This window comes from Coloeus monedula (genome assembly GCF_965178545.1).
Source record: "Coloeus monedula genome assembly, chromosome: 6".
NCBI lineage: Eukaryota > Metazoa > Chordata > Aves > Passeriformes > Corvidae > Coloeus > Coloeus monedula.
In genome coordinates this window covers 42,812,647-42,831,727 of record NC_138786.1, presented here as the reverse complement: position 1 = coordinate 42,831,727, position 19,081 = coordinate 42,812,647, and the positions used below count along the sequence as shown (strand labels likewise).

Here is a 19,081-nt window from a genome sequence, read left to right as displayed (position 1 = left end):
AACTTGCTGAGGAGGCATCTATCTCTTCCATCCAAGTCACTGATGAACAAGTTAGACAATACTGTGCCCAGTATTGGACCTTGGGGGACACGACTAGTGACAGGTCTCCAACTAGACCTTATGCCACTGATTACAACCCTCTAGGATCTGCCATTCAGCCAGTTCTCAATCCACCTCACTGTCCACTCATCCATTCCTCACTTCCTGAATTTACCTGTGAGGATATTGTGAGAGACAGTGCCAAAAGTCTTGCTGAAGTCTAGGTAGACAACATCCATTTTCTTCCCTCATCCATCCAGGTAGTTGTTTCATCATAGAAGTCAATCAGGTTGGACAAGCATGATTTACCTTTAGTGAATCCATGCTGACTATCCCTGATCCCCTTCTTGTCATCCATGAGGACAGAGATGATCTCCAGAATGAGGTGCTCCATCACCTTTCCTGGGACTGAGGTGAGGCTGACTGGCTGGAAGTTTCCTGGGCTCTCCTTCTTGCCTTCTTGAAGGCCAGGGGGACATTTGCTTTCTTCCAGTCCTCAGGCACCTCTCCTGATCACCAGGACTTTTCAAAGATGATCATGAGCTGCCTTGCTGTGGTGTCCGTCAGCTCTCTCAGCAGTCATGGATGCATCCCATCAGGGCCCATGGACTGGTGGATGTCAAGTCTGGCTAGGTGTTTTCTAACTCGGTGCTCCTTCACCAGGGGAGAGTCTTTATAATACTCGTTTACCCTTCTTGGTCTTCTGAGCCAGAGATTCCTGAGGAGTGTTCTTGTTGGTGAAGACCAGTGCGAAGAAGGCATTCAGTAACTCTTGCCTTCTCTGCTTCCTGCTTTCATTATAACTTCTGCCTTTCTGAGCATTATGACCTCTAAAGCAGACACCTTTACAAGTGATGAAGTATTATTCACAGAATCACTGAATATTCTGAGTTGGAAGGGACCCAAAAGGATCATGAAGTCCAACTCTTACATGAATGGCCCATACGGGTATCGGACCCACAATCGTGGCGTTATTGGCACCATGCTCTAATCATCTGAGCTAATCTCAGGGTCATTCTTTTAGCCTGTGGGAACCTGTCCTGGCAGAGACACTAATTTACCTCTAGTGGATACAAGGAATATGCATCTCATGGGCTTTCAAATTCATAATGAAGTACTTTCTCTAGGGTGTGGAAATTCTATTTTTTTTTTTTCAGGTATATGCGAGCTGCATTTTTAAAATAATACTGCTTGCATTGCATATTTGTGACCTGAGAGCGTTTCTCCCCTTTAGATGGTGTGTGACCTTTACTTCTGATAAAATGGCAGCATGTGCTTTAGGAGATACATGTGCACTTTAGACTAAATGATGCCCAGGCTACTACAAGCAAAGAAGTGTTTTACTAAATTGTAAGAGCAATCTTGATATGACTGCAGTAAACTTGTAAAAGGGTATAGAAGAAGTACAGGAAAAGTTATTAGTTGTCCTCTAATTTCAATGTTGCTCTGTCAGTAGCTAGTTTAAGCCATTTACAGGACCCATGAGGGATTTGAGATCTGTTGATCTGATAAACAGTTCTAGCTTTTTGAACCTTCTGAAGAACTCAGTTCCAGTAATCATCCCTTTCTTCCCCCTTTCCTTTCTTTGCTGAAGGTCATCACATTCCAGTTTCCTAGATGAAAGGATGTTACCAGAATCATTGCACAACTCCTATGCAAGAACAATTGGCAGGATGGTGTCTGATCTGGCCTTTTTTATGGTCTTAAAAATGCAGCTGCATACTGCCAAAAAAGCCAGTTGCTGGAGAATTGCTACAGTCCTGACAATTTTTCTAGGCCTACTACAGTTGAGCAGTTGTGGACAAAGCTCTGAGCTTTGGAAGATGCTTGGGCTGGGAAGGGATTTAGAGGTCCTGTTTGAGTGCTCAAGCATTGTTTGGGTTGTGGGTGGGATTAGCAATGGTACCTACTTGCTGCTGTTTCTAGCACTGCTTAGTTTGTCTTTGTGGTCCCAGAAAACATGGTGGAACTGTAGTAGCAGTTAACAGCTTGCTACACCAGTGTGTAGCAGTGGGGCTGAACCAGCAAATATTAGTAGAGCTGAACACTGGATATATGCTTGTTGCATAGTATTACAAACCCTATTCAATTAGCATGTGGCATCACTCTTCCAATTGCAGGATTTTATAGTGGAGGAGGAGACCAAATATCTTGACATACAGAGAAGAGTAGTTGTACAGAACGCAGGGAGAAAGGCAAGCAGAGGACAAGGAACCTGTGCTCAATTTTTGTTTGATTCCTGGTGCTTTGCTTCACCACGACGACAGTTCTCTTCAGATGGTAATGACATGGTGGGTAGTGAGCAGATGCCACTGAATATGTTTTCAAGTTCTTGGTATATTATTGTAGCCACAAGTTTTTAAAGAAGTAATAATTTCATTAAATGACTTGATGGCTCTAGAGTGAAGTAAAAGCTGATAGACTTTTGAGACCCACAAACCTGAAGAAGGCAGGCATCTTCCAAATCTCTCAGTTGCTGTTAATAGGTGATTACTTCTCTGTAGAGTACTGAAAGACTTGTTCTTGAGACTTGTTTACATTGCAAAGCACTCTTCAATCTATAAGGACAAATCTAGAATCATAACTTGTTTTTATTGGTAGGAGTTTAGGGAAGACTGTGAAGGGGTTGCCAGCTACAAATTAATATTGCTCTGTAATCTTTAGTCTGGAAGGCTCTCAACAACATACAAGAGGGTGTGAATGTGTAGAGGGGAAAACCATAAAGGTGATGAAGTTCCTTCTGTTTCAACTGTAAACTCCATGCTTTATGGGAACACAGAGAAGATGTATGTATGGCAAAAGCTGCATTCCTTGTCAGGGAGAGGGGCTGATCACAGCAGCTGTGTACTTTACCTTACTACTCCATAGTGGTGAAATCGGATTTGTATTTTGATGCGATTGTACATCACTGACCTGACATATCAGAAGTTGGTGCATTTCTCTGTAGGAGATGTGTAGATGCAGCTTTCTCAGAAGGTACCAAAATAGCTTCTTTTCTGCATGTAGTTTGCTGTGGACACTTGTGTGTTTATTGATTGCCTCAGTATTAGAAATGCAAGTAGTGGCTTTTGGCCCACTATTTTTAGTATCTTGTAGTAAGCCTGGTTCTTTTAATTTTACTGAGTTTGTTTCTTTTCTTCAACTTCATTTTGCAGTCTGGGTTATTCAAAATGCTCAAATAATTGGTCTGAAAACATAAGAGAAAGCTGGGTCTGCAGCAGAGGATCTGATCTGATGTGAATAAATTAAAAATTTAGTTTTGTAAGTTCAAGAAGCCTTTGTGTTTTAGTGAAATCTTACTGCTTTTTGGGGAAGAGGAATTAAGTTTCTGGAGAAACTCTGGGGGAGAAAAGATTAAGAAATAATGCTGTTAATGGAGAAGAAGAGATGTCTTAAGTGACAGTTGGTACTATTAAAAATACCAGTTTCTACCCGCTAATGATAGGCCAAGTTTTGCAAACTTAACAGGTTTCACCCTTTTTTCTTATACTGTGCCTTTGATGGGATTTTGCTTTTGATTGTCTGGTTGTGGGTGGAATGTCTGATACTCTTGGTAGCAAATACTATATAGGTTCTTAAAATTACATTTGTTCTGGCCTGGAGCAGAGCTACGTGGGTGTTGGATGTTTCTTTGAGACCTGGCATTCCTTTTAGTTAATCACCTAATGTTATCTACAACTTCAAAGGAAGACAATTATGTCTAGCAGCCACCTTCACTACGTGGCATAGATCTGTGTGCTGTACATTTAATGGTTTGGTTTGTGAATCACCCATCTGGGCAGGGCAGTGTTTGGGTAATCAATTACCCAGAAATATACTTTGTGGACCAGAGACAAGAAAGGTTAAGTGTTACTTATTATAGTCTCATCAATGGCATAGTGCTTAATCTCTTAAGCACATTAGACTATTAGTTGATCAGAAATGCATTATGATCTGCTTAAGTGAGATGACGTGAACCTTTTTCTGGGCAATACAGAAATGTAGTACAGTGTGCTAGGCTAGAATTTAATTAACTGATAAATAGGTTGTTCTATGCATAGATCTGAACATCTGGAATATTTAAATTATACTAGCTGTCTAATGTCCTGTGTTCTAATTTTGACAAATATCAAAGTACCCCTACAGAAATGGCTGAATACATAATAAATTGGCTTGGCTGCTGCCACTTAAGTGAAGTGATCTGGATTATCAGAAGTAATCAGTTTAATTTAAACCTAGATCATTTTAACTGAGAAAGGTTAGGGAGCAGCCATGCGGTAGTTCAGCAAAGAGATCTAAAGAGGAAGGTAGTAATTTACAATAATACAAGCAAGCAGGATAAAACATGGTGAACAACCCCAGCTGATTCAGTAGGTTTTCCATTAATTATTCAAAGTGTAAGCAAACTCTTCTTCAAGATGCAGTTACTAGTGAATTCTGAGCAAACTTTGAATCTTGTTTAAAAGCAGGTAACTGCCCCTTTTTTGCCAGGTACCTCTTGATTGAAAGAAAACCTGGTATGGAAAAACTAGGCAGTGCTTGGACTTGATAGTTGTGCCTGTCCTGGTCCATTCAGACTTGTCAGAAAATGCATGATTAATCTTGGTTACATAAAGGAGAAGAAACTGCAAATCCCAATTTGCATTTGTTTTTAACGCTTCCATAAGCACAAGCAGGACATTAATGTCTTGTACTTTAGTTTGAGGTCTTGTGTTGCAGTTATGGATGTGACTACAACAGTTGAGTTCACAGTCTCACCTTCAATTCTTTTCTAGGGAGAGCACGTGTGCAGCAGCTAGCAGAGAACACGAGATATTTCAGGAGACGACTGAAAGAGATGGGCTTTATCATCTATGGAAATGAAGATTCCCCTGTTGTGCCTCTGATGCTGTACATGCCAGCAAAAATTGGGTACGTTTGACAGCATAACTTCTTACCCTTCTTTAAAGCTAGGTTGGTGTAAGAATATGAAGAGTTTTCTAAATATAAGAAAAGACCTGTTTGATTTTTGCTTTTATGATCATTACTGAGTGTTATAAAATATGGAAACTTCTGTAAGTGATCTTGAGAAAATTGAAGCTTGTAGCTTGGAGCATCAAGAAAGCACTTCAGGGAAGCAATTTTGCCTCCATGTGTCATGCTTTAAAGGTTGGGTTGTGTGTTTCCATTATATTTATATGTAAAGTTTATAAATGTGCTAAAGAGGAGCTAAAATTGAATGGAAATGAACATTAAAAGTCACTGGAAGAAGTCTTTCAACTAACTCCTGGATCAGAAGGAGCCAGCATTTCCATTGATGAACTTTGAAAATTAAAAAAGGAAAAGCAGGGGGGCAAGACATGATGGGAGCCAACAACATGTATTTAATGAATCCCAAGTTTTTAAGAAGTCCAGATTTAATCACTCGGGTATTGGTATTGTAAATACTAAAACAACTGTAGCACATAGGTTTATAAATGCTTGCTGATTAGTGTGGTGCTGTGTGAATAATTAAGGCTAAAATTCTGCAAGGAGGCTATATAATGTATATATTAAAAATTTGTGCAACATAAACAAAAACCTGATTTCAAGGACAGCTTGGCTTTGATTGCTACTTTTTAGTGTCTGTGTAATGCAGTGCTCAATCAACACTTTCAAATTTGGAAAACATAATTTCATTTTAAGCTGTGCTGAGCATCTCTAGTGCTTTACTAGCTCAGGCTTCAGTCTGGCACTTTTTACAGAGCTAGATACAGTTGTTCTCCACCCTTCTCAGTGTAACACAGTTTTAAAAGGCCTGTTACCTTTATGGGGGCTGCACAGTACATGTCCCACACACTGAGGCAGCTGTTTCTGCTGCCCAGTTTCTCTACCAAGCAGTACAATCTTTTCCTTGGAAATATTCATGGAAATATTTATTAGCTGAGCAGTTGGGCCAGTATCTTACTTTAAATGAGCAAGAACAGAGAGCATCAGATTTACTTGATCCTTTCTTTGTCCCTTGTAGCCTGTTTTTAAAATAGTTTGAGAGTACTAAATGGATACAAAATGAAGTGTATCAGGAGGCACATATTTGTAAGGAAAAGAGTTGTGGAAGAAAATTTAAAAACCTATTAAAAGAATGTTATTTTTATATGTCCTTATAAGCCTCTTAAGTTCATTGCTACTTCTCACAACAAGGTCAGTTCAAAAAGGATTAACCATTTCCTGTGGCCTGTAGAAACACCCAGAACCGCACTGCCATTACAGATAGGATCAAGATCTTTGTGCCTCTCATTGCATAAGTCACAGCCACTACTTTCTTTAATCTCCTTAAGAAATGGTTTTGTTGAAGGTAGTGTGTGACAGTTGTATGATATTTTTGCACCTTCCTTACAAATATTAGGTATCATATTAGATGATCTCAATTTACTGTGGTGATTGTGGTTCCTGTGATACTTATGAAGTGGTACATTCTGTGATGCAATAATGTACTTAAATTAAATTCATGAAAACAAAACATCTTGAAATTGCAGAAACATCCGCTTTGGGGCATTGCAACATGAGGGATTCCTTTGTATAGTCAAACTTCTGAGCCAAAATCACTGTTTCCTATTGGAAGGATTTCCAAGCTTAGGTTGGTTACAAATCCATTTAGAAACAGCCTGCTAAAAGACCAGTCTCTGCCACATACAATCTTTCATCTTTGTTAGAACTTAATACACTGAAACCTTTTGAGAAGGACCACCTTGGGATTGAACTTAAAAAAGGCTTTTGTGCACAAGCATTTCTGCCTCTAAAAAGAAAGCACCAGAAGCTCCAAACTGTGGTCTGACAGCCTTGCCTCAACAAAGGCCTGTATGGGTTGCCATATTGAGTCCTTCATGCTTCTGCTTTGCCACCACTGGAATAATTGTGACGATCTCGTTCTCTCTGGCAGTGCGTTTGGGCGTGAGATGCTGAAGCGGAACATCGGTGTTGTGGTTGTGGGCTTCCCTGCCACCCCCATCATCGAGTCCAGAGCCAGATTCTGTTTGTCTGCAGCTCATACCAAAGAGATGCTTGATACAGTAAGTGTCTCATCTTGTCTTCCTCCTGCTCATGCCTGCTAATAAACAGATACAACAGTTGTCTGGATTTTGTACACTGGTTCAATGTTTGGTAGGCAAACTAGCTGAACCTAATCTTCAAAGCCCTTTGTAGTAGGGCTGGCAATGACTCCATCTCTTTCCTTGCTTCAGTAGTGCAGAATGGCCGCTTAGAGTAAATCTCAGAGCTTTTCTTGTCCTGTTTTAAAAGGAGATAGTCTCATTCCTATGAGACAATGCTTTTTCCCCTCTTTAAAGGCTGTACCTTGCATTGAACTAGTTAGAAAGAAACATTCTGCATCTTCTGACCCTAGATGCTAATGGTAAGAAAAAAAATAAAAAGGCCTGAGATCTTCCAAAACATTTATATTCCTCTCAAAAGGAAGCACTAGTGAGAATTTTTATTCCAAAGATTACTATTCCTGTTCTTGTTTAAAGCTTCAGAGCACTGTATCTTAAATGAACCAATCCTAGTGAGTCTGTGCCACATGCAATGCCTTACTTACTCTTACCAGCACTTCCAGAGGGAATGGAAGTCCCCTCAAAGGAGGCCTGCATCACAGTTAGGAGATGCTGCCTTCAAAAAGTAAGGATGGTGGTTACTCTCGGACTAATAGAGTTGAAAGAGGATTATATGAATAAGCCTGACATACTGAGAATAGTCTTGGTGTGGTAGCTACATTCAATTTTGAGTCTTCTGAATAATCTTTTTTGATGGACATGTGTACATGGGCTGTCTTACGCACTGCCAAAGTTCTGCATTGCACATTTTTCCCCACTTTGCCGGTCTGTGACTTAGAATATAAACTAGGTTAAGTAATGAATTTGGACTTCATGAGACTAGACTCTGTCCTGTTCAGAGACCTACTTGAAAGAATCCCATAGGATACAGCCTCAAAGAGCAGAGATGTCCAGGACAGCTAGTTGATTTTTCCTCCCCACTCCTTCCCTGAAGAATGATCTATCCTGACTTAAAGGAGAGTGAATGTGGTGGGAAGCCTGCATGGATAAATAAACTGACAAAAATATATAATGAAAGTGTGTAAGAGGTGCAAGCAGGGGCAGGTGACCGAGGAAGAATGGAGACACAGTCCTGAGCATGCAGGGATGGGGTCAGGAAAGCTAAAGCCTGCCTGGAACTCAGTCTGTTAAAGGACATGAAATGCAGCAGGCAGAGCTTTTATGGGGGTATTAGTAGCAAAAGAAAGAGTAGAGAAAATGTGGAGGACTGCTGCTGAATGGCACAGGGAATCAGGTGACAAATGCATGCAAGAGGCAAGGGTACTTAGTGCCTTTGTTGTCTCAGTCTCCTGGTGAGACTTCAGGAATCCTGAGACCATGAGATTTGTGGAAAAGTATGGAGCAGTAAAGACTTACCTTTGGTGTGAAGGAGGCTCCAATAAGGGCACATTTAAACAAAATCAACATGCACAAGTCCATGGGACCTGATGAGCTGCATCCACAAGTGTTGAGGGAGCTGGTTGTCACTGCAAGGCCGTTCTTGATTATCATCTTTGGAGGAAGAGTTCGTGGTGGTTGGGGCAGGCTCCTGAGGACTGGAAGATGGCAAATGCCACCTTCATCTTGAAGAAGGGCAAAAAAATCTGGGGAACTGCAGGTTGAAAAGCCTCGCCTTTGTCACTGTTATACCAAGAATGACACAGTCCAGGATCAGGTTCAAAGGCCAGAAGTGGCTATATTTAATTTTATAAATCAGCTTCTATAGCTTTGTTCGCAAGAGTGGCATAACACCCATTTCCAAAATATTTTTCCCAGTGTGGGAAACAAAGACACAAACAGCTTGCACCTGCAATATAGTTTACAAAACCTCAAACTGTTTTCCCAGCTAGTTAGCGTGAGAACGGAGACTTTCCACAGGCGGCTGTGAAAAATAGGAAAATCTCTCTGCCAGCCCTTTCAACATCTACACACCTTTATATTGAGAAGATTGTGGAGAAAAAAAATCTTGAAACTATTTTTGAACATTTTGTGGACAACATGACTGAGAGTGGTCACGGAGTTAGGAAAGGGAAATCGTGCCCAATGTCCAAATATGATCAGGTGGGAACACTTCAATATGTGAACAGCAAATGGGACATACGACAGATATTTACTAATGTCTTGTAAAAAAAATACAGACTCAACCTTTTCACTCTTTGCTGCTGCAGGACTTACATAAAAATCAACAGCTTCAAATGGCACACTTTTTAATTTTTGTTAGGAAAATTAGTAAGGCAGTGAGTGATGTGAGCAGTTTCATAATGTATGTTTAGTGTCATTGAGTAGTATTAACCTGCTGTGTATCTGTGGTGCTGTACTTGCTGCTCCTGAGCTGTTTGTGCCTTGTGAGAGATTCCCTAACACAACACTCCAACAACAGACGGTTTAAGGAGTTCCTTCCCAGCTACTTGTTCTGCTACTCTTGCCTTAATCATCTCAATTCAGTTTTCTATTCTGAGTAAAGGTTTTGAACCAGTATGTTCAGAGAAGACCCTCTCCTTCGCTTCCTTTCCCCATGTATAAAATGAATAGTATCCGACTTGGCTCAGAGCATGGTAATAGAGACCATTCATTGGCACAAATGAGGGAGCAGTAACTTCTGGACAGGTGGGCATGGAGTGGGGATGAATGGATAAGAGGTGGGAGGAAGGAAAATAAAGAAAACTGAAGTCTCTGAAATCATACTGCTGCAAATTGAGCTAAAACTGAAACCATAGAAACTTGATGTGAAGGCACTACGTGAGCAATCATTCAATTTTACAGTTGGTTAGGTTCTTGATCTTCTCTTTTAGTGACTAGCTGGGGGCTTTGCCATAATAAGCTGCTTTTGTAGGGTCTGTATAAGTATCACACTTGTTCTCTTCCAAAATCTATCTGTAACTTTTATTACTCTGCTTTAAAAGCCTCTTTTCCTGTCAATTCTTACTGCATTTTCCAAAAAATGTTTCAGATTTTGTGCATTTAACATAAGACTCGTTGCTAGAGTACCTCTGTAAGTGTTAAATGTACTAAATTGAGGAAATGCTTGTTCAATATATTAGAGCTTGTCTGCCTAAGAAAATTAATCCAGAGCAAAATGAGGTGTGAATTTTGAAGTGAATGAAGAAATCCTGATTTAGCTCAGTATGTAGAGGCTTTGTTCCAAGTTAGTGTAACCCCCTTTAAGGTTCAAAATAGCTGCATGCTCAAAACCCAGAGCATTGGCAAGAGGAGTTAATAAGGAGCAAGTGTTTTTGTCAGTGACTTTGTGCTGTGTTTTCTTGTGATGCAGTGAAAGGGGATTGATTTCAGGCAGCTAATCATTAAGGCAACCCTCAGATCTAATCCCTCTGCTAACTGTGGCAACAACATTCAGGAAGAGGAAGAACTAAAATGAATGGACTTGGGGAGAGCTGGCAGACAGCTTCTTCAAGTCAGTGACAGAGGATAACTTGGTATCCCATCTGTGTATTCATGGCTGCTAACCAGGGCTCCTAACCAGGGCTCTTGTGGTATTTTTTAAAAGAAAACTTACCCAGGTTTGAAGCATAGGGAGGAGAAGCTTGTCTTGCAAATGGTGATATTTGTAATGCTTCCTTGTTCTTATTGAATACACCCACATGATGAGGAACAGTTCTTAGTTACAACTTTAACTGTTCTATGTAAATAAAACTTACTTGCCTAAAAATATTTGGCTTAGGATCAGAGTGAAGCCCCTCATAACCTGCATCCCTGTGGGCTGTGCTTTCTTTTCAGTGATGAAAAATATATTGCACTCTCCTAAAGTCAGAGTACACCAATGCCATTTCCTTTGTAGTCTTTGTTGGTCACATGGCTCTTTTTGTTTTAAATTAATAAAATCCTAAATCTGCATTCAAGAATAACAGTTAACATACTCTTTCAACAGAAATTCAGCTTTAAATTGCTTCCATATGGGATCTTTACTTAAAGCTCTAGCAGACTGTGCCCACGCTTTTGTTTTGTTTTGTTTTACCGAGGTCCAACTTCTGGGTTTGTCGTTCCCTGAGATTTTAGAGTGCAGAGGGTTTTGCTGCCAGATATAACAAGCATGAAGGGCCATTGTTTAAAGAAACAAAAACTTGAACTATCCGTCTAGGAAGAAAAAACATGTAGAGGTATCAACCCCCATCTGCCAACTGTCCTCAAGAGACAAGCATTTGACCCAGATTGGAGCATTAATGTTGAATTAGTGACATTCTGAAGCAATGCTGAATGTACCTATCTCAAATAAATGTAGTACAATTCAAGGCAGCAAAAAATGCCAACCTTTGAATCCAAAAAATCACATTGGACTTGGAAGTGATCTTCTGAATTCATTTTTTGTCACTTGCCTATATAAAATAACTAGCATCACATGCTATTGCAGATTTGTTTGCAGCAACTGATTTTGTACTTTGCTCTGTAGAGAAATGAAGTTTAGGATTTGGCTTTGAACAGAACTTATTGTGGGCAGTGACTTATCAGAGATTGCAACATAATGGAAGCATGATTATCTGAGCTGGGACTTTCCTCATTTCTTACACAAGCAGATGTTTGATCTCTGGTAAACTTCATAATATTTGAGTTCAGGTCAAAATGGTGAAAGGTTGTGCTAATTCAGTAGCAGTGTTCTGGGTCATCAATCGCTTGAGTGTGGCCTTTGTGGCAACCTCAGTGGGCCTTGCTTTCCAAGGAGAAAATGCTTGGGGTCCTACCCAGAATAACTTTTTCTTTCCTTGGATTGTCTGGCAAAAATCTCCTGTGCCATGTAGTTTATGATACATAGCTTTCATCTGTAATTGTATATGGCCAATGCAAATTAACCAAATGTAGATAACACAAATGCATCTATAGAACTTGTTAGCTCACTATTGTAGTTTGTCTTCACTATTTTGCAATTTTAAAAATGTGGTAGATCAGGTATGCTAACACAGGTTGTTTTCTACATAAAGAGGAGCCAAACCTCCATGTACATTTTCTTCTACTTCAGCTTCATTATCTCCAGGAAGGGAAGAACATTATTCTCTGGTTTTCTATCTGTGAATAGTCATGGGGTTTGCTGGATGTTATGATCCTGTTTTGGAACTGGAATAGTCAGGTGGATGCATAGGCAGTCTCAGTTAAGTGACCAGTGCTGTTTACGTGGTCTCAAAATTTCTGAATGCTAAAATAAAAAAAAAAATCCTATGCACTTCTGAAGGTACCGGCTTCTAGCACAATAAAATCTCAAGTAAAATGGCTGTCAGAGTAGTCTGCAGGCATGCAAAAAGGAAGATGTGCTGATAACTTGCATCTGTCTCCTCTGCTGATCTACTGTGGTCTCTTTGTCAGGCTTTAAAAGAAATCAATGAAGTTGGGGACCTTTTGCAACTGAAATATTCCCGTCGCCGTTTGGTACCTCTCTTGGACCGGCCATTTGACGAGACAACATACGAAGAAACAGAAGACTGAACTCCCTCCATGTGCCTCAGTGGGAGGGACACAACCCATGGGACACTCCGTGGCACACAGGCCACAGCATCCGTGAACAACACACTTAGGACTGCTTAGTATAAAAGACATTTCCTCACAATACTGAAGTGGCCACATCAGCTCCAAATGGCATTTTGTAAATAGGGAGAGGAGAAAAAAAATTCTTTGATTCCCGTGTCTTCAGGGTCTGGCCCTAGAGGTGCTTGGCTTTATTTTTTCTCTTGTTGCTTTTTTTTTATTTATTTGTCTCAATGAGTTCACAGCAACCCAAATTGGCTGTGGCTGATTAGTTCAGACTTTGTATGCACCATTAGCCTCCCAAATGCTGGCTGAGATGTTGTGAGCATGTGTGATGCTGGCATGGCAGCATTTTCAGTGTCACTGCTAGGTGTCTGATCTTCCCAATAATGAATGAGCTGACCTGTCTGTTTTTGGAGACTTCCTAGAGAAACTGTTGATTGCTAACTTTGACATATTTAACAAGATGGATAATCAACCAAAGTAGTTTTTTTCATTTGCAGTTACTTATGTTTAAAACTTGAATTTAGCCTTTTTAAAATAAATGTGTTGTTGACATGTTGCTGACAGGACCATTGTTCCCAAACATTATTTAGTTTTGTAAGCCACAGGCAGAAGGACTTCTGGAACTGTAGCCTCTTTTCCTTCCCAGTATGGATACCAGATTGTCTCCTGGTTTTGACACTAATTGTCCCCTTGATAGAGGGTAAGTGATGGAGAGGGGTTTGTTTTGTTTTGTTTTGTTTTTAATACTTCTGTTTAAAAAAAAGGAAAAATACAGATTGCGTTTGTGTTGCTTTCTCATCCTCAGGTTAGTTTCTCTTGCTTTAGAATTATCATAAAGTCATGAACAAGTCACTGCTAAGTTCTAGGAGGGTGCTCTTGGGTGCGAGTAAACTAGAGCAAGTCTTGTGCTTATTCTTAAGTCTGTGAAAGACTGCTGCCCTTTGCCATGCTAACTCACTGTTTCTTGTCATCCACGAGGTGTTCTTCACTGGCCCTGTTACATGTACGGACAACCTGAATCTTGTAATCATACATTACATTTTGGCTAGCCAGCAAAGTCTCCAACGGCAGCTGCATGTCTGTAGGCCTTCCCTGAAGAGAGAAAATGTCCTCACAATTGCATTTAGTTTGACATCTTTATTCTTTTGTACTTCTGTTACTGATCAACACTGCTCAAATGAGTGTTTATTGAGCCAGTTGCTGTTTGGAGTCGTTATTTGCAAGTTTCATACTGTCCCTCTGTTTAAAATAGATGCCTTTGCTCTAACACACCTTATGGTTGCTACTTAGTCTTTACATCTTGAATTCTTTCAGAGAACAGAATGGATCAACAAAAAGGTACCAAAAATTTTAAATAGGAGTCAATTGCAGTATAGTTTCTGTATTTTCTACTTAGACATATATGATTTCTGCAAAGATCGTAAAATGTTAACATTGTGTCAATTGGTTTGGGCCAGCTCTTCAGTTTGGGTTAGCAAGATGCTTTTTGCAGGTGACTGAGGTTTTAGAAACCGACTCATCACCATCATCATACTAAAGCAGAGGGCAGCTCAAAGCTCTTTGTGTGGTGCTGAAAAAAAAAATCATTCTTTTAAAGTTCTTTTATGTTCACTCTGCAACTAACAAGGAAGGAGTGCTTTGGCCACTAGAACCAAGTAGTTCTGCAAATACATCTGGTGATTTAAAGCAGAATTGGCTTCTATTTAATAGAATATCTAACTTCATGCATTTATAGATCTTGTTCCATTTTAATGTACTGGAACTTCAAAACACTGGTTCATTTTTTACCATTGAATTTCAGAAATTTAATTATATGAGAAGAACTGAAATTGACTTTTTGAAAATAGGTCCAAATAACTATTTCTGTCTTAGTCCATTAATGTTGGTTGGCTCCTCTTCTGGAGCTGAGTGTGTGCAGAGTTTGGGGAGTCTGTATGTGCAGCTTGGATAGCTTTGAAATAGTCTCACATGTTCAGCCACAGAGTGAACAAACCTCAGTTAGCTGAGCTTTCTTGCCCGTGTTCTGCCCAGGGCTAGCTCTAACATTCCAGCAGATGACCTGCTTTCTCACTTCAAGAAGCTTTACCTCAAAGAATTATTGATTTTTTTTCTCTCTGGATTGTACTAGGGAACAAGAGGAAGTTAGTACAGGAAGCCCTGACTTCAGCCCTGATCCTATTAGCTTGATCATGGAATGGTTTAAGAGCAGACAAATCTGACCAATTTAAAGGCTTGAGTCAGTAGGTAGCTGTTTTTAAGCATTCACAAATGTACAGTGTGTTTGTCTGCTGTGTAGTCAAGTCAGTTTGAAAACTGTGATGTATTAGGTTAGAAGTGGGTTATCATAGATTCTACAAGTCTTGAATCTTAACCTTGTCTCTGGGAATCAGTTTTAGAGCAGCTTGTCTTTGGAAGGGAGAAAAGCATCTGGAAAAATCTTCATAATATTGATAAATCCTGTGTAATACTTCTGAAATGGTCAGTGTTTAAGAATTACTAGTGTCCATTTGGTTTCTAGTTGCACTTGTTGAGGAAATTGTGTTCAAGCTTCTGCCTTTTCATATCTTTCTGCTGTGTCACACTGTCTGCATATAACTTTGAATTTTGGGTTGCAAAGAAAGACACTTCAGAAATAACTCTGGCAGTTAGCATTTGCAAACTGCTTGGTTACATTTCAGCCTTGTCATATCCTTTTTGGGAAGCAAATCCCCCCACTTCTCTCTGAGGCCTTTTGTTTAAAAGAACCTGTTTTGCCAAAGTCTGGTAAAAATAATGAAACCTGTTGAAACTGCTTCTGAAAAAGTAAGAGTTACAAGGCCAAGATTTCATGCTTTTAATTCAGTAATTCACTGAGCTTGAAAGCCAGGAAAACCTTTTTGCATCTACTAAAAAATCTCCAATACTGGTTTGTGCTAGGCAAACCTACAGTATGTATGCTGTCACGGTATGTCTAGGATGGATTGCTGCTTTGATATTTATGTACTGACCAGAAATCTGTCTCCTTTTTCTCCTGGCAGTAGAAATGAATGAAAGAACCAATCTTGAGAGATCACAAAGGAAGAAAAGCTGCTTAAGAAATAAGACTTCAGTCCCTGCCAACTTTTCAGAGACATTCTAATTGAAAATGACTCCTGGTATTTCTTAAGAGATGCAAAATTCGAAAGAAAATGAAGGCTGCTTTTGAACAAAGGCTTTTGCCCTGTACTGTATATTGGCTAAACTTACTCATAAATATACAACAGTTACCATCTCAGTAGCTCTCTGAAGAACTTAGCAAGCAAGTTGTTGCCTCTGTTGAGCAGAGTGGAGAGTTTAGAACCATTACTGTTTTTAAGGCTAATGGCTATATTCTTTCACTCCTAAGAAAATTGAGAAGCTCCTATTACCGAGCATCAGCAAAGAGTGGGAGATGTGCTTCTTGTTAGGAATGGGCCTTCCCAAGCAGATCTTTGTCTTAAGGAGCCTGATGCATAGTTTTCCTTTCATACTTTGGCAGAGAAGAAACTAATTTTTTTTGTGTCAAAATATTCAGGGCTTTCATTTTTATTTTTTACACAACACAAACTTTTGTATAGTATGTATATGGTATATTTAACTCTTTAGTTGCTATATCTTTTCCCTTCTAAGTAGCATCCTTAATGAAGAGTTCTGGTTCTTGAGTTACAGGTGTAGTATGCTTCTGCTTTAGGCAAAGACTCAGGAGCGAGTTGACCAAACATCTTTCTGTGATGAAGTCATTCAGTGAAGGAATTGCATTATCCATCCTCCTCTTGCTATTTCCTCTAAGAGTGCAGATGTGGTACTCACTATCAGAGCTGCACCTTCACAAAGAACAGGCAAGGGAAGTGTGCCCATAAACTCAGCGACTCTGTGCTGTGTGGATGAAGGACTGATACAGCAGAGAAGGAGAAAAGGGGTAGCTAATCATCACTTATTTTCAGCTGTACAGGGATCTTTCACATGTACTTGAACAAGTATCCCTAAATCAGGAATGCAGCTTTCAGTGCCTAAATGGACACTCCTCTAAAACTTTTCCACACCAAGTAAATACTTCTCCTTCTGTGCAAATTTTGATTTCTTTACCTCTGAAAAGCATTTGGCTTACAGCTGTTTGCTCATTCAAAATCCATGTTACCCGTTCAGGGAGATCATAGGAGAGGCTGGAGGAAAGTGTGAGCATGACTCTTCATTTCATCTAAGAGAACACCTTGCAGCATTGGATTTGGAGCACAATGCATGAGCCCCCCTGCTGCATCACAGAGAAGGAAACTTGTGGAAATGTATCCCAATATACAATGCTCAGTCAGAATTTATGCAGTTTATATATATTATTTTTACAGTTTATATTTAGCCTATGAAAGTGTCAAGCATGCTGGGATCTGTGTGGGTGGCACCTTCTGCATGGAGATTTGAGGCACCTGCAGTCTGTTCTGTTTTAGCACTAGTGAAGTCCTGAGCTGTTCAGGAATGCTTAGTATAACCCCTCAGCAGGTGCACTGTTGGTTTTGGTGCTGGACCTGACACCCAAGTGGCATTGGACCACTGCTTGGGAAAAGCCCTGGGAGTCATTTGACCTGCCTAACCTGAACATGGTTTTAAAAGAAAAAAACCATCTCTGATGCCATTTGGATGGCTTTGTATTCCTGAAAACATCCCCAGCCTTCCGGTTGTTCACCTGTTCAAGGATTCAGACATCATACTAGAGCACAAACATGAAGTGTTTGTGTGAAGTATTGTGCTTTACCTTTCACTAAAAAGAAAAGCATTTGCTGCAGACATTGGAGCTGTTGTGTTCATATCCCCAAAAGGGGCTGGGTGAAGCAGATGATGACTGTGGTGTGTGTTGAAGGCCTTAAACTGTGATTCTTGGTATGAAGAATTGAAATTAAGACTGGCCTTGAAGAATGCAGTGGATTTTAACCCATGGAAGAATACTCTGTGCTCTTAGTTAAGCAGTTATGTACTGCTATTTTATTGGGAGGGAGAGGTTTAAAATTCAATTTGTGTGTGACCCTGGCTAGCAGCTGTTTAAGGAGATATCTCCACGTGGGAGCCAGAAGTAGTGCAGTTCTCTGCACTGATGTTCCTGTGTAGCTTACATGGTTCCTGTGTAGTTCCATCGGTAATTTGTTCCTGGGCTGCTGAAAGTGGGAAACTTATTGAGAGGGTCAGGGACTCCAGAACCAGTGGCAGCTAGCAAATTCATTTCCTCAACAGTAGGTGAACAGGTCTCACATGAATATGCCAAGGGTTGGTGCCGTTGCAAAGATACCCACAGTGAGGTGAAACATGCACCAAACCCATCTGACCGTTGTAAACATTCTTCTTTTTTTGCCAAAGCTCATCCCATTCAGACAGTATTTCTGCTACCCCCTAATGGTATATTAAGTTTTATGCATCTCTGGCCTCCCAATATCAACTTCAGACCCATTTGAGAGAGAACAGAGGAATGCTGGAGCCTGAGGCTTTAGGCTAGCAGCCCTAAAGCCAATGGTGGCCCACATTTCCACAAGCCCTGGGCAGAATTACCAAGTCACAGCATTTCATCTTAAATTGCACTGTATTCTTATGCCTCTGTGTTGCTATAATGTACATATATATTGGATTTTTTTGTAGATAAGACATTTTAGATAAAATTTTTAAATGGGCTCCCCCCAAAGATATTTTATGCCAGATGTCTAACTTTTTTTACACTCGTGATTAACATGAATATGGATGCTCTGTGGGCAGGGAAAAAGATAAATGAATGGTACATTGGCTTTAAAAAGGTAACAATGCATGTTTAAAAAAAAAACACTGGAGAAAAAAAAATGGGAAAAAAATTCATTCAAATATATTCTATGTTCTGCATAATAAAGACTTTAAAAAAACACTATATTGTGGGTTTGGTGCTTTTTTTCTTAATGAGGCTTTTCCCTATTAAGGAGACCGAACCCTCTTCCTCTTTCTTCCCAGTCCCTCTCCTACCCACCCCCAAAATAAAAACCTCAAAAAAATTCAACACACAAGTTTCATACTGGAATGACTGGGTAAAACCATAGCCTGTTTGTGAGCTGAGACAGATCATTGTTTCCTTCTGGCCTTGTACTCCAGAGCCAGGAAACCTTGCATGTGAGATGGATGCTTAGCTGGTTTTTGGCAGTCTCCAGTCCATCGTACAGCAGCAGCTTTGATGAGCAGTCTAGAAAAGCCACTTCTGTTGCGGAGAGACGCCTGCAGTGGTAGCTGCTGTTCCTGATGTGCAGCACTCCCACGATGAGTGCCCGTTCTGTAGCTCGTTGCTGGCCCCAAAATGCTGCTGTGCTTGAAAACCAGGCTGCTACCCTTGGGTGCTGTTACAGTGTCAGGCTGCTCTCAGCTGTCATGCTGCTAATGAGATGTTTGAAAAGGCTTCTTGATCCATTTCACAGGGGATTCTTGACCTCACATCTGTCTTGCCGTCTGTGTCTTGTTTTAAACATTTCTTTCCATGCCCTAGGTCTGCATAAACCACATGTTGGCATTTGAGAAGGAGGTGCAGGTCCTGATTTTAGCTGGGTACA

The 19,081-nt window shown here is 40.2% G+C and overlaps 1 protein-coding gene across 3 annotated transcripts in view; it reads left to right on the top strand.

The window, feature by feature from the left end:
- Window positions 1-17,242, top strand: part of SPTLC2 (serine palmitoyltransferase long chain base subunit 2) — a 79,284-nt gene extending 62,042 nt beyond the window's left edge. For 2 of the 3 annotated variants that reach the window (XM_082282935.1, XM_082282934.1), the window contains exons 10-12: window positions 4,794-4,929; window positions 6,917-7,046; window positions 12,375-17,242. In XM_082282935.1, the coding sequence (XP_082139061.1) occupies window positions 4,794-4,929; window positions 6,917-7,046; window positions 12,375-12,494 (386 nt within the window). In that variant the 3' untranslated portion in view covers window positions 12,495-17,242. The remainder of the gene's footprint in view (window positions 1-4,793; window positions 4,930-6,916; window positions 7,047-12,374) is intronic. The other variant, XR_014226463.1, reaches the window with a different exon arrangement.
- Window positions 17,243-19,081: the final 1,839 nt, after the last annotated feature.